Source organism: Corvus brachyrhynchos, unplaced genomic scaffold (assembly GCF_000691975.1).
Source record: "Corvus brachyrhynchos isolate BGI_N302 unplaced genomic scaffold, ASM69197v1 scaffold283, whole genome shotgun sequence".
Classification (NCBI taxonomy): Eukaryota; Metazoa; Chordata; class Aves; order Passeriformes; family Corvidae; genus Corvus; species Corvus brachyrhynchos.
This window is the reverse complement of record NW_008237409.1, coordinates 2,529,167-2,544,352: the sequence shown is the minus strand read 5'-3', so window position 1 is coordinate 2,544,352 and position 15,186 is coordinate 2,529,167. Positions and strand designations below refer to the sequence as shown.

At 42.9% G+C, this 15,186-nt stretch overlaps 1 protein-coding gene across 1 annotated transcript; it reads left to right on the top strand.

Moving 5' to 3' along the window:
- The first annotated feature begins 6 nt into the window (after positions 1–6).
- INTS2 (integrator complex subunit 2) lies at positions 7–14,679 on the top strand. Its single transcript, XM_017730961.1, has 24 exons — positions 7–191; positions 667–805; positions 1,439–1,541; positions 1,712–1,825; positions 2,164–2,294; positions 2,381–2,554; positions 3,061–3,287; positions 3,867–3,992; positions 4,551–4,622; positions 4,724–4,838; positions 5,476–5,544; positions 5,710–5,844; positions 6,262–6,438; positions 6,677–6,785; positions 7,492–7,596; positions 8,073–8,237; positions 8,385–8,586; positions 9,114–9,239; positions 9,845–10,034; positions 10,963–11,205; positions 12,200–12,307; positions 12,703–12,808; positions 12,978–13,154; positions 13,381–14,679. The coding sequence occupies exons 1-24, from the start codon at positions 28–30 to the stop codon at positions 13,548–13,550; spliced, it is 3,447 nt and encodes a 1,148-aa protein (XP_017586450.1). The 5' UTR covers positions 7–27; the 3' UTR covers positions 13,551–14,679.
- The last annotated feature ends 507 nt before the right edge of the window (positions 14,680–15,186 follow it).

The following is a 15,186-nucleotide window of genomic DNA, read 5'->3' as shown; positions in this document are numbered from 1 at the left end:
CGGCTGCTGCTGCCTTGCCTCGTGCGCATGGCGCTGTGCGCGCCCGCCGACCAGAGCCAGAGCTGGGCGCAGGATAAGAAGCTGATCCTGCGGCTTCTCTCGGGGGTCGAGGCGGTCAACTCCATCGTGGCGCTACTGTCCGTGGACTTCCACGCGCTGGAGCAGGACGCCAGCAAGGAGCAGCAGCTCCGGTAACGCAGAGAACGGAGATCTGTGGCGGAAGCGCTGTGTGGCTTTTCCAGCTGTTCCAGTTGTTGCGGCTGTTTAAGTGCCGGACGAACCCGGCCGTTCGTGTCCCTTGACAATCTCCTAGGAAAGCCCTGGGGTTTAATTGTCTGTCCTAGGGATCTGTTCCCCCGCCGTGCTCGGCGGAGGGTGTGGGGTGCACTGGAAGAGCTGTCCCGGCGGGGAAGGGCTGGGACGGCTCTGTGGGATGAAGGGACAGGTCAGGTGGCTGTGCTTTCCTGACTGTGCTGCTGGGGAATAGAAGCGCTTGAAATTTTGATGATCTACTGATTTAGCCGTCTTGTACTGCAATTACAACAGTCTTTACAGGTCTTTGGCGGGATAGAAGAGATCCCTGGAGAACTGCTGCCTTCCTTTAACCGAGAGCATTTCTGTTTTTGCAGAAACGTTTAATAGTTGTTGTTTTGAATTGTGTGCCAGGCACAAGCTGGGAGGTGGCAGTGGAGAAAGCATCTTGGTGTCACAGCTGCAGCACGGGCTGACGCTGGAATTTGAGCACAGTGACTCTCCTCGGCGGCTCCGGCTGGTGCTGAGCGAGTTATTGGCCATTATGAACAAGGTGAACTTCTTCATAGCTGGGTATTTGTGAGTTTTAGGTTGCACACTGCACTGGCTGACACACTGGTTCTGTTTCTGGTGCTGCTGGTAGTGTGAGTACTCTTCTCTAGTCCTTACCTGCTTTATCAAGATTCAAAGTCTCAGTCTGATTAAACAGTGGCTTTTGTTTAAACTCTTTGTGACTTCCTAAAGGAAGTCTTTGCTGGTGTTACAGAGACTCTATAATACGCTGTACTCAAGCGTAATGTGATCTGGTGACCTATCAGTGCAGAAATAATTTGGAAATGAAGTGATGACTTTTCTCCATCCCATTCTTTGCTCCTATTGCAGGTGGTATTAGCCATCATATTTCCCTTTCCCCACTTCCTTGCTCACCCAACATTTTATTTTCCTTGTGTAAACTTAGAATGTCAGTGGGCTATTTTTCTGTCTTCTGAAAAGAAGCAATGATACCATCTGTGTTGAAGTATTTCCAGTTGTAAATATTTCTTAATCTACAAACTTCCTGCTTATTCTGTTTTGATAGCTCTATGCTTTTGGCAGTTTTTAATCTATTAAACATGCTGAATTTAAAGCAGATTTAGATAAACTGTTTCATAAAACCTGTTCAGTGATGATAAATATTGTCTTGCAGGTGTCAGAATCAAACGGCGAGTTTTTCCTCAAGTCTTCTGAGCTCTTCGAGAGTCCTGTTTACCTGGAGGAGGCAGCAGATGTTCTCTGCATTTTACAAGCAGGTGTGGTGTTCTGTATTTATGGTATTCTCTGCCCTCTCACAAGCGCAACAAAAAACTTTTGGAGCTGTTGTGATGGATTTTAGGTTAATCTAAGCTGTGCAGCTCTTGGAAACGGGGTTTTTTGTTTCCCAATGAAACATTGTGACTTTCAACACCTTCTTTCCATCCAGAGCTGCCCTCACTGTTGCCAATAGTGGATGTGGCCGAAGCTCTGTTGCATGTTAAGAACGGAGCTTGGTTCCTTTGCCTTCTGGTGGCCAATGTCCCTGACAGCTTCAACGAGGGTGAGTTACAGCTGCTTCTTCTCCAGCTTCTGAAATGATTTCTATCAGTGTGGTTAATTCTGGGCTAACCCACGAGTTACACAGATTTGAACTGCTGGATGGTGCCATCTGATCATGTTGATTCCCATTTTTTGCAGCCTGCTTATAGGCCAGGCTCGTTGTGTGTCACAGCTTTTCATCTGTAGGTCACCGTTACAAAGGCTGATTGGGCAGGGAACGGCTGGGGCTAAGAACCTGCTCTGTCCTAGCTAACAGTTCTTGTCCCTTCCACTGAGACATGAGGTGAAAATTTGTATTAGGAAGGGTGGATTTCCTCACAGCTGCTTTTGGATCTTTAGTCTGCAGAGGTTTGATTAAGAATGGCGAGCGGCAGGATGAGGAAAGCGTTGGAGGCCGGCGCAGAACAGAAGCTCTTCGGCACCTGTGCAAGATGAACCCTTCCCAAGCCCTGAGGGTCCGGGGCATGGTGGTGAGTCTGTCACGAGAATCATCATTAAGAACCTTCCTGAAGCTTCAAACCCAACAAAGATGGCTGAGCCTGAGTGTTTTATCTAGGTGGAAGAGTGTCACCTACCAGGTCTTGGTGTGGCTTTGACCTTGGATCACACCAAGAACGAATCCTTAGATGATGGAGTGAGTGACCTGGTGTGTTTTGTGAGTGGTTTGCTGCTTGGAACAAATGCAAAGGTCCGAACATGGTTTGGAACTTTTATCCGAAATGGCCAACAGGTAGGAAAATCTTTGAGTATTCTGCTTTTAAAGAAATATTCTTGTAGCTTGCTGTAACTCTTCTGGATGTGGGCTGCATATTTGTCTGAATGCACATAAATCCTTTTGCACGTCTTGAAGGACCTGTCTTTACAAGGCAGCCTCTTATGGGGCCCTCAGGTCTACAAGTAATGTCCCTTGAATGCAGCAGCTGTTTGGTTGTTCCCCTGAGAGATTTTAGGCACGGAAACCAGGGAATTGTATGTTTGTAATATTTACCTGATATGTATGTTCATCCTCAGTGTTCACAGTAGGAAGATGCATCTTGACTTGCTTAGCTGACTTGGTTCAAGCTAGGATTTTGGTGTAAGAAGCTGTTCTAATATGGTCACATGTTACCTGTTGCCCTGCTACTGAAAACTATTTAAAAAAAACAACCCTCTTCCCTTGACTGTGGAAACTCTTACGTAATGCATTGTTCGATGGGCTGAACTTGTCTTGTTCTCGTCTTTTAACCCCTTACACAGAGAAAAAGAGATAACATCAGCTCTGTGCTGTGGCAGATGAGGAGGCAGCTGCTGCTGGAGCTCATGGGCATCCTGCCCACAGTGCGCAGCACCCACATTGTGGAGGAGGCCGATGCTGACACGGAGCCCAACGTGTCTGTGTACTCAGGGCTGAAGGAGGAGCACGTGGTGAAGGCCAGCGCCTTGCTGCGGCTCTACTGTGCTCTCATGGGCATTGCTGGCCTCAAGTAAGGAACCTTCTCATGTGCTGGGGTTCTGTTCATGGCTGTCCATTTCAGCAGAGGATGAGGGCTTTGGGCACTTCTGCCTTAATGCCACTGTGTCCTCAAAACCTGCGGCAGGACTCACCAATTTCAGTACTAGGGGAGGCTCTGTTGCTGCAAAATCACTTCTGCAGACTTGTTAAGGGAAGTCTAAACCCACATGGTTGGAGCAGTGTGTAATTGTATGGATTTTGAATTTCTGTTCCTTTGCTTTCACTTTTTAGAGAGTACTAATGTAGCATCTTTATGCATTGTTAGTTTCAATTTAAGTAGTTTGTACTAATAGGCAAGATTATATCCTGGGGAAGCTTTCTCACTGTTGTCTCTTAGCAGAGATTTTTACGTCTTTAAGTTCAGAGAGAATGACCAACTCCTTTCTCACTGTTGTCTCTTAGCAGAGATTTTTATGTCTTTTAAGTTCAGAGAGAATGACCAACTTGATAGATTGAATAACAGTGAAAACTCAGTCTTTAACCACTGTGAGAGACTGGAAATCTCTTCCCTGTTAAATCCCAGCTTTGTTTTGTTCTCTGTCCTGCTCAGGCCCACTGATGAGGAAGCTGAGCAGCTCCTGCAGCTGATGACGAGCCGCCCTCCCGCAACCCCGGCCGGTGTCCGCTTTGTGTCCCTGTCCTTCTGCATGCTCCTGGCCTTCTCCACTCTGGTCAGGTACTCTCAGTACAGGAGGAGCTTTGGAAGATCTGACTGTTTTAGCACCATTAAGGCAATGCCCTTCCCAGACCTGCACAGTTTTTTCCCCCTCTAATTCTTTATAAATCTCCGTACGTTGATGGAAGGGATTTGTCTCACTCTGCAGTGAGTGAATGGATATTTCACTCTTGTTTTATAGCAAGTCTTTTGAGAGGGGAGCATTAGCATGAACTTAGTTTGAGTGGTTTTTTGAAGACTAAAGTAGGCCCGACTAGTTCACTTTTCTATGGAACAAGCTCATGGCTAAATTCTTTAGAGTCCCTGTTCAAAAGAGAAGCAGTGCAGATAATTCAGGGGGGTAGCTTTCTGTTGGGTGCATTCCAAAAAGGAAGTTGCCTGACAGTTGGACTGACCGTTGTGCCAAATATCACTGCTTCTCAGCAGTTGGATGCTACAGTGAAAGTGACAAAAAGTCTCCTGGGTAAGATTCCTCAAATACTGGCTTTTCTGCAAGTGATAGTGAAACTAGCACTGGTTTTCTGGGAAAAGGATCTATTATGGATTTTCTTTGTGCAGCACCCCGGAACAGGAGCAACTCATGGTGATGTGGCTCAGTTGGATGATAAAGGAAGAAGCCTACTTCGAAAGGTGAGAGCAGGCTGGATTTCTTTCAATGATTCCAGTAATCTCACATTTATTTATGTCCTGTTTACCTATGTCCTGTATTTCTTGCTCTTTGTTACCATCAGCATTTCTGGTGTGTCTGCTTCCTTTGGAGAGATGCTCCTCTTGGTAGCCATGTACTTCCACAGCAACCAGCTCAGTGCCATCATCGATTTGGTCTGTTCCACCTTGGGAATGAAGGTAAATCCTAAACTATTTCTAGCCTGTACATTTGTCTGTTAAAATCAACTTTTTGCTGTGTTTTGATGCTTTGGTATTTATTTTTGATATAAAGAACTTTAGTTTTGTAATATACCTAAACTAAACATAACCTGAAAAATGGGTAATAATTCCTCTGAAAGAGCATTAAAATGTGCATAGCTCTTGATACAGAAGTATATTATGATAAAAGTATCTTCAAAAAGTGCTGCCCTGTTGAAATCATTATTTCCAAGAAATGAACTTCTTAGAAGACTGATTGAAGTAGCTTCCAAATGGAGCTACAAGGCTTTTATTTTAAATCATTAAAAGAAATATCTATATATGTAAAAATTAATTTCAGTAAATTACTAAGGGACATTTGCCAGCAATTCACTATTGTGAAACAGTGTCTCACCGGATGTAAAAGCTGGGTAGGGAGTTTTTAGGACAAGGAAGACATGGGGTGATGAACTTGTGACATTTGAAAATATTTCTGTTCGACATTTGGTACAAATGTGAACATTTTCCTGGTATCCCAGTCAAGACAAGTTTTAAAGGGCTAAAAGCTAACAGTTTATAAAATAAATTTAGTTGTAAGAAGTACTTTCAATTCTAAGTACTTTCTTCTGAATTTCAGATTGTTATTAAGCCCAGCTCGCTCAGCAGAATGAAGACAATCTTCACACAGGAGATTTTCACTGAACAGGTATTTTCAACCTAGGGATTTTTTTTCCCCCCTCTGCCCTTTCCTTTCCCTTTGGGGTATTCTGCAAAAATAAAGAGATTCCAGTCAGGACTGTGGCTCTGTGACTTTTACACCTTGTGCCTTGTGCAAAGTGGTGTTTTTCTGTTAATTGTATCTTTCCTTTAGGTGGTTACAGCCCATGCTGTCCGTGTGCCTGTTACAGGCAACCTCAGTGCCAACATCACTGGCTTTTTACCTATTCACTGCATTTACCAGCTTTTAAAGAGTCGTTCCTTCACCAAGCACAAAGTATCCATTAAGGTATGACCTTTGTTTTATTTCTGTTTGTAATTCTGAATGCCGATGAGGTTTTGCAGGCTGGTTCAATTATAGGAGCAGGATTCTTGGTGAATTTTGTGCCTTACTACCATGTAATTTAAGAAGGAACTGTGTTTTAAGTCAGGGTGCCCATTTTTAGCTCTGTAATCCAGAGACCACAACTTAGTGAAGTTAAAAATAGTAAGTTTCTCTCCCCCATTTGTGCTTAATCATAGTCAGAATGATTTTCCAGCCAGGACAAGTTCTGTTTGTGAATCAGGATCCAGGGATACAGGGTTCATGACCAATTCAGAACTGATGTTGCACTTTCCAAAGTCAAAGCCTCATTTATTAAAAGGGGTTTTACTTGCAGACAAAGCAAACTGGCAGCTGCTCATGTCATGGGATGTTCTCTTCTAGGACTGGATCTATCGGCAGCTCTGTGAAACCACCACCCCGCTCCACCCTCAGCTGCTTCCCCTTATTGATGTCTACATTAACTCCATCCTTACTCCTGCATCTAAATCCAACCCAGAGGCCACCAATCAGCCTGTCACAGAACAGGAGATCCTTAATGTTTTCCAAGGACTCTCTGGGGTAATGGACTTGTTTGGATCTTTCATGTACTTTATGTGAACGTGATTCAGGATTTTGCACTTATGTTAAGTTGCCTCACTTTTTGTCTTTACTGCCTGTAAACTGTTTCCTGCTACAGTCATGTGTTTTTAAGTGAATCTTGTTACTCAGGTATTCATCATATTTGTAGGTAAACCGAAATTTTTCTTCACAAGAATCAGGACTGCAACCTGACCTTTGTGTGTGGTTTTATGTGCAGGGAGAAAATACTCGTCCCACCCAGCGCTTCAGCATCACCACACAACTGCTCGTCCTCTACTATGTCCTGTCCTATGAAGAGGCACTGCTGGCCAACACAAAGATTCTAGGTAAATGTGAGAACATCAGGGGGGAAACAGATTAACTGAAAATTAGGTGCAAAGAGAGGAAAAAGTCATGCTGCTGTCATATTCAAGCATAGCATAAAACTTTTAAGAAGTTTGTATTAAATAAAACATTACTGTAGAGATTCAGGACATTAAGTTCCTGCTAAAACTCTGTAGTTGAGTAATTTGTTTTGCAGATTAATAGAGGTCCAAGCTGGCCAAAGAGTTACAAGAAATGTTTATGAGCATCTAATGAATGTAACAAAAATTAACAAGGACTTCATAATTGAGATCTTCATTTATTCACGTGTCATCAAACTTGCACACACTTTTCTTTGAGTTGGCAATTTTATAGTTGGCAATACTTAATGATCCCGTTTTTGCCTTTGAAATGGAGACTTTAAATCAGTGCTAAAAGACTGCTGTGTATTTTATTGATGAAATTAAACTTCAGTGAAAATTGAGTGTTTATATCTGCTGTGTGTTTTTACCAGCCCTTTTAAAGGTGCAAAACTTCCAGCATTCTTCAGTCTTTTTTCATCATGCTAATCAAGGAAGCCTGAAACACTGTAAAATCAATTACAGATATTTTCTCGATTTTACCTGGATAGAGACCAGTGCTTTACATTTTCTTTATTGATCCAGTTGGGGAAATACTTGTTTTTAGCTGTAACTGTTACGTTTGGTTTCTTGTCCCATTCCCCTGTAGCTGCAATGCAGAGAAAACCCAAGTCCTACTCTTCAGCATTGATGGATCAGATTCCAATCAAGTACCTCATCCGGCAGGCACAGGGGCTACAGCAGGAACTGGGAGGTAAAAATGTGTGTGAAGGTCTAAAGTGCATGAGAAGGAAGGCTGAGTGTTCTCAGCTCAGTGGCTGTTGCTTTTTTCATAGCTTGCTTTCATTTTTACTGCTTTTAAAATCTCTCAGGAGTAGCTACTGAGATTGCAGAGATGTCTGAAGAGTAACAGTGAAAGTGTGAGGAAAGCAGTTCCTTTTAGAGTGGGTCTTACCTCCCTAGGGCAGGTTTTAGGGTAGGAATTACATGAGAATGTTGAATATTCCAGGCTGAGTTTAAGAGTTTATACTGTAGAGTCCTCCCACCTTTCCAAAGGGTAACTTTTCCTCTCTGTTGGAGTTAGAAGATCAGGTTATGAACGTGCACCTCACTGAGCTGCTTGGCAGTGATTCACTACAGGTCAGTGGTTGAAATGAAAGGCCCAGATGTGTTCAGGTGAGAGATGCAGCTGCTCAAATCTGAGCTGTGAATGTCCCTGATGTCCCCAAGGGTTGCACTCTGCCCTGCTGAGGCTCCTGGCCACCAACTACCCGCACCTGTGCATCGTGGACGACTGGATCTGCGAGGAGCAGATCACCGGCACTGACGCCCTGCTCAGGAGGATGCTCCTCACCAACATGGCCAAGAACCACTCTCCCAAACAGCTCCAAGAAGGTAAATAACTTCATTCCAAGTAAATTCTTTCCAAATGGGTTGGAATATAGTGGATTTGGAAGGGTCATTATACTGCATTGGTACAGCAGAAATGCTTCAAATGTCAGAAGTCCAGTTTTACCAAGGTCCCGTTGGTTTTGTTTGCAGCCTTTTCCATGCTTCCTGGAAATCACACCCAGCTGATGCAGATCCTGGAACATTTGACCCTTCTCTCAGCTGGAGAATTGATCCCCTATGCAGAAGTGTTGACCTCAAACATGAATCTCTTGCTGGAAGCTGGAGTCCCACGGGGGATTCTGCAGGCTGTCAATAAACTCTGGATGGTTCTGAACACTGTCATGCCCAGAAGGTATCAAGGCTCAGAATACTGTTTGGCTTCTTGGTGCACATAGGTGGGAGGCCACTTCCCCTTTTAAAAATAATGACACAATGCCTTTATCTGGGAGATTGGAGGCTGCGACTGAATAGATTGTGTTGGAGCTGCATTTCTTTTTGGTTTGTGGACGTTTTGAACCTTTGCATTTAAAAGGAAGGTGGTTCTTGTTCTCAGGGGAAAGGAAGTCACCAGTTCAGTTTAAAATACAGGAGTGTAGTTTTATACTGTCTATTGTTTATGTGAATTACTGATGAAACAGGAACTCACTTCGGTAAAAAAAATGGCTTTTTTAATGAAGTAGATGCTCTACTGCAGTGAAAACTGCTGTGAGTCTGGGGAGTGTTAAGTTAACTGCACCTTGGTTAACTTCAAGGGCTGAAAATAGGGATTTTGCTATTTGATAGGCCTAGAAAAATATGGCTGAGTGACCAAATGGTTAGGGAACCCCTTTTCATATAAAAATTTTCTATTAAAAAATCATAAGAGTTTTCTCATTTTAGGTTGTGGGTGATGACTGTTAATGCCCTGCAGCCTTCCGCAAAAATAGTCCGACAGCAGAAATACACCCAGAATGATCTGATGATTGATCCCCTGATTGTACTGAGGTGTGATCAGAGAGTTCACAGGTGAGTGTCTGTGCTGCTACACAGTGAATGCTAAACATAAAGGTGTCCATCAGAAAACTTCTAAAAGCTTTCAGCACTTCAAAACATCTTTGCAAGCTAATCACAGGAGCTTGGCAATTGCATCTGTGTTGTTTTAAGCTTGGCCTGAGGACTGAGGAGCTGGGCCTGCTGTTCCAGCATTTAGTCCTGTCCAGCTGAGTGCCCAGCTGTGTTTTGGAAACTTTGGGATTTGCACATGGCTCATCCGTTCTGGATTTGGGTGTGTGAATTTGTGGTAAATGGCTTTGCAGCGTGTTTGGAATGGCTGCTCCATGTGGTGGTGGGTGAGGTTGTAGCTGTAACATCCTTCCAGCTCTTGTGCCATCCCTCTTGGGCCTGTAGGTTTTCCATCCTTTTGGGGAACAGTTTCTGCCAGTGGGTGCTTGATGGATGTGACAAAGGCAGATTTGCTTCATTTCCCAGGGAAGTCTTTGCAGTACTTAGAAATTGGTTCCTCCAGATGTCAGCGATGCCAGAGGAGGAGCTGTGGTGCTACAGCCTTTGGGAGTGCTTTTAGTTTGTTCATGTTACTGAAATGTCTTTATTTTACTGTGTTCCCATATCAGGAGTCCTCCTCTGATGGATATCATTTTGCACATGTTGAATGGGTATCTTCTTGCTTCAAAAGCTTACCTTAATGCTCACCTGAAAGAAACAGCAGAGCAGGACATTAGGCCATCCCAAAACAATGCAATGGGTCCAGAGGCCCCAGAAGTTACAAGAGAAGAACTAAAAAATGCTTTGCTTGCTGCTCAGGTAAGGGGAGAAATGGATATTACGCAATGTGAGGAAAAACAGATAAAAGAGAAATGCAGAAACAGGAAATTAAAAAAGGGGACCTTTTAAATTCATTTGGTTTTTTACCAACTTCTGTTACCATGGAAAAGAAAACTGCCTCTCTATTCAGATGGTTAAATATTTTCTTTTTTCTTGTCTGAAGCATTGTGCTGATTTACTGCTTTGATAGTGGTTGTTCTGTCAGAACAGAAGAGTTCTGCTTACCAGCCCTTTTGCCTTGGTGCTTGTGTGATCCAGAGGCTGTTTCTGTGCTTGGATTTGGAGCAGTAAAACACCAATAAACGTGACAGACCTGTGTCTGATCATCAGAAGGATGTTTCAGGGAAGCAGCCAGCACTGGGAAGTGGGAGGCTGAAGGACGGTTCACTTCCTTAACTTGACCTTATGGAAATTCTTGAGTAATCCTGTTTCACAGACATCTCTTCATCCCTCTGTCTGGAAAAATGTCACATAGGAAGTTCCCATTATAACATGATTTTTGAGTTAATAGGAAGTTTTATATTTAAATGAGCAAGGTGGTCTCCCTTGAATACTGTGAATTACATGGCCTTGTGCATATTTTGTCTGCTCTGGATGCTTTAAGGGACCACTGGATATTTATTTTGAAGTAATACGAGATTCCATTGAATTGACTCTTTCTATTTGTGATTATGTTAATCTGTTGGATTCAGCCTTTTTAAATTTGAGTCTTGATTGAGATAAAGTGTTGAAGTTCTTAAAACGTTCTGATTCTAGAGCTGAGTCATTTTCATTCTGCACTTAAAAAAACTTGTAGGTAGAAATCCTAATCACATGGCAATCTTCCATTTCTTAAATTGTCCTTATTTTGTATTTGATTTATTTCACTAGGAGTTTTTTAAGCATCGTCTGTGGCTTTTCTCCACAGGACAGTGCTGCTGTGCAGATCCTTCTGGAGATCTGCTTGCCTACAGAAGAAGAGAAGGGCCAGAGCAGCACTGCTCATGATTTACTGAGGGATGTGCAGAGCCCCCCGAGCCCGCAGGGTGCTGAGGCAGAGGAGGAGGAGAGTTTGCTGTGCAACCTGCGGGAGGTGCAGTGCCTCATCTGCTGCCTGCTGCACCAGATGTACATTGCCGACCCCAACATCGTCAAACTCGTGCACTTCCAGGTCTGCTTTGTACTGCTTTAGCTCTGTTTTGGTTTGTCAGGTTGGCAAAGAGCCAAGTGGAGTGGTTGGGGGCTGCTGAATGTTCCTCAGAAATTACAACAACCCACTTTTCTCCTTCCTGTCTCCTCCAATTTGTAGAGCTCACACTTCATCCCTATTTCAGTGCTTGGTGTCTTGGTTGTGGTAAGAAGGCAGCACCTGAACTCTGCCTGTTCCTCATCATTAAACACCTACTTTGTGCCTCTGCCCTTCTTAAATTTGTCCATCTAGGCCAAGGAAAACTGCCCCAATCATCTTATGATTACTTGTTCCACATCTTTTTTGGGTTAGTTTTTTCTGGCCATGTTTTTAAATTAATATTCCCATTATTCAAATCTCATTTGGCTTCAAATGTAAACATCTTATCTTTCCTTTTTGTTAGGGCACAGTTTATCTCTTTAGAGTGGAAGGAGAAAGGTTGGCCCTGCCAAAGCAGCTGAGCACCTTCAAAAAATGAAGAGGGAAAAGATTAGCAATTTTTAAAACAGAAATGTGTTTTTAATGCATATTAAATTACTCCTTGCCAGATGGCAGACTCTTTACAAGGAGTTAACTTACCTTGACCTGGAACTGATTAAGTGATAAAAAAGTCATTATGAGGCAGTTGTGAAATGAGCAGGTTGGGGCTGATGGTGAAATTCAGAACACAGGAAAGACACAGAAGGAAAGGGTCACTGCAGTCTGGGTTTGGTTGGGGGGTGGAGGGAGAGTTTCCATGCAAATAATTCATTGAATATTGAGGGTAAAGAACTGATTCAGACCCTGGGTTTGTACCCAGCCTGCCTCTTGTTGCCTTGGCATTACAGGCCTGCTGCAACCTCTGAACAAAAGGGAGTTACAAATATATTCATTTTTAAAAAAAGCATTAACACAGGTATAATTTAAAATCTTCTTTGAAGCAGGATTTTTAAAACGCCTGTGACGCATTGGCACATCTGTTTTCTTAATCCCACAGGGTTATCCATGTGAGCTTCTGGCACTGACAGTGGCTGGGATCCCATCCATGCACATCTGTCTGGATTTCATTCCTGAGCTCATTGCCCAGCCTGAACTTGAAAAACAGGTACTGTGCAGTCACCTGGCTGGAGGATCACTGTGGGTGTTAGCCCTGATGAAATACTGGCTGAGGGGAGGGAATAAAATAGTTACTAAAAATGTCCTGTTCCAACTTGTCTGGGGTATTAAGGTAATATTTGTAGCACTTTTACCTTAAATTAAAGGCCTGGCATTGCAGACAACTGGAATTTGTTGGGCTAAAGATTCCCTGTTTCTGTATCAAACCAACGTTGTAGTTGCTCTTATTTAATCCTTTCTAGTATTGAGTTACTGCTGATCAACTAAGGTTAAAACTGGAACATATCAGACCTAAAGATCTTTTATCAGGGTTGCATTGTAAATTGTGTGGTGCTTTGTTGCTCATCTCTTGCTTCTGTCTCTTGCCTGTCCCCTACTTGACAGATCTTTGCCATCCAGTTGCTTTCCTATCTGTGTATCCAGTATGCCCTGCCCAAATCCCTCAGCGTGGCTCGTTTGGCCATCAACGTGATGGGGACCCTGCTCACAGGTATCACCCCAGCAACCCCAGAATTCGCTGCTGTGGGAGCCAGAATGATTTCTCTAGGCTGAATGCAGTTTTATCTAAGTGTTTAATTGCTGTTGTAAATGCAACAACAGTTCTTGATTGGATTTCATAATCATTTATTTTTACTTCTCCATTTTCTTCTGCTTGGCAGTTCTGACCCAGTCCAAGCGTTACACGTTTTTCATGCCCACCCTGCCTTGCCTGGTGTCCTTCTGCCAAGCCTTTCCTCCCCTGTATGAGGACATCATGTCCCTGCTGATCCAAATAGGACAAGTTTGTGCCTCCGATGTTGCTACACAGACACGGGACTTCGACCCCATCATCACCCGTAAGTCAAGAACCTTAAAAAACACCCCAAAGGAGTCAGACCTAGGGAACTGAAACAGAAGTGTTGTGGTGTCTCTAGAAATAACCTGTGGGGTGAGTGCTGGTGCCTGGAAGAGTGCTGGCTCAGCTTTGCACTCTCATGGCATCCATATTTGTGTTATGGCTGTAAAATAACAACTGTCAATACTTACTTAGATGTATTTTGCTGCTTCTGCTTCATTTGCTAGGTCTGCAGCAACTGAAGGAGAAGCCACATGATTTCTCAGGACTCTGTAAAGATTCCTCCAGCAAAAGCTGTTCCAGGGACACTGCAAGCCTGGACCCCGATGTTCGGCTGTGCCAGTGTGTGGAAAACACCATCATTGAAATAATTAACATGAGTGTCAGTGGAGTTTAGGAAAAACTCCAGGGAAGCTGTACTGTAGCTTTTCCCTCTGTTTATGGTGCCTACATTTGGAAAAAGCTGTGAAAGTGGACTGAGGAACTGGAGCAAAAGTCCACATTTTTCATTAATTTCATTCAGTCACAGCTGAGAAGAAAATCCTTTCAACAGGATTTTGTTGCTTTCAGTGAAAACTTCTGAGGCTGATGGGATCAGTAAATAGTTTCCAGGGAAACCATGATTTTCAGGCTTGCTCAGTTCCTGAAGTGATGCAGCAACACACCTGGAAGGGTTTTATAACACTGAAAAGTGAATATTTAATTTGTTGGGCAAACAGCAAAATGATGGGGAAGAAAAATGAGATTGAAGTGCTTTGCTTGAGTTAAATGAACTGCAGTTCCAGAGCCTTGCAGAGCAAGTTGGAATAAAATACTCCAAGGAATACTTGAAAAAGTGGTGTCAGTAACTTGCACCATCACACCGAGTTCTAAGAAAATGTTTTCACTTTTATTTGTGTATCAAACCATTGGTCAAAGCTTAAGTTCATGAGATCAGGAACTTAATTTAAAGATCAGCCAGCCTTCACTGAGAGTTTGAAACTGGTCTAAAAGTTTCTTTTAAAAAAACGAAAGTACTGATAGTAAAAATGAGCTGTATAAATGTGATTTTTTTAAAGAATGCACCTCAGATGGTTTTACATTTTTTAACTTAAAAAAGTTGAAAAAGACTTGAAGAAATGAAGAAATGGTATCTTGAGCTGTCATCAGGATAAGATTAAAAAAAGAAATGGATGCTGAGGGTGACTGTGCAGAGGAATAAGGAGAGGAATTACAGGTTTCAGCCATGCCAAAGCACTTCCAAGGCCAAATCCTTTGTGCTCCATCATGGAGTTGGTTGTTCTTTTGCATATAAAGATGGAATTACCACATGGAAATGTGGGAAAACCCCTGTGGATTTGTGTTCCAGGATTCCTGGCTGTAACACCCCATATCACCATCTGCCTACCGAGTGTATTTTTGTCATCTTAATGTAAATTATGTAAATAATCTGAATGTATGTATTTTTTTTTCTCCTCAGTTCCAAGTGTAATTTTATATGCTGTAGTGGTATTTAAATAAAAAAACCAACAACAGTACGACTGAAATTCAAAGGGGTTGCCTGTATTGATCTTAAGTTTTCCAGATTCATCCCAAATTTCACCTGAGGAAAACACCTGGGGCACAGACACCTGACAAGAAGAGAAGAACTTGGGGCTTCTGTGTGTGGCAGTAGTGAAAAGACACTGGCTTTATGAAAACTATTAATTTTTTCATTGTGTTTTCTGTGGACTTAAAACAAGGATAATAATAGTAATAATAATAATGATAATGATACCAAGTAATAGTATGCAATGCTTATACAATTTATTTATAATAAATACAAACCCAAATAATAGAATAATATGATAATATAATTCATAATAATCATGATAAAGGCCAATAACAAGTATTCGAGTATTTCACAGGGCGCGCGGTTGCCTAGCAACGCGTACAACCCGGAAGCCAACAAGGAGCCCTGTGATTGGCTTTCGGCGCGCAGAGCTGGGGGCGGGAACGTTCCAGTGTGCGCTTTGCTGAGTGGCGGCGCGCGGCCCTTTCCTGTCAGCTGATTG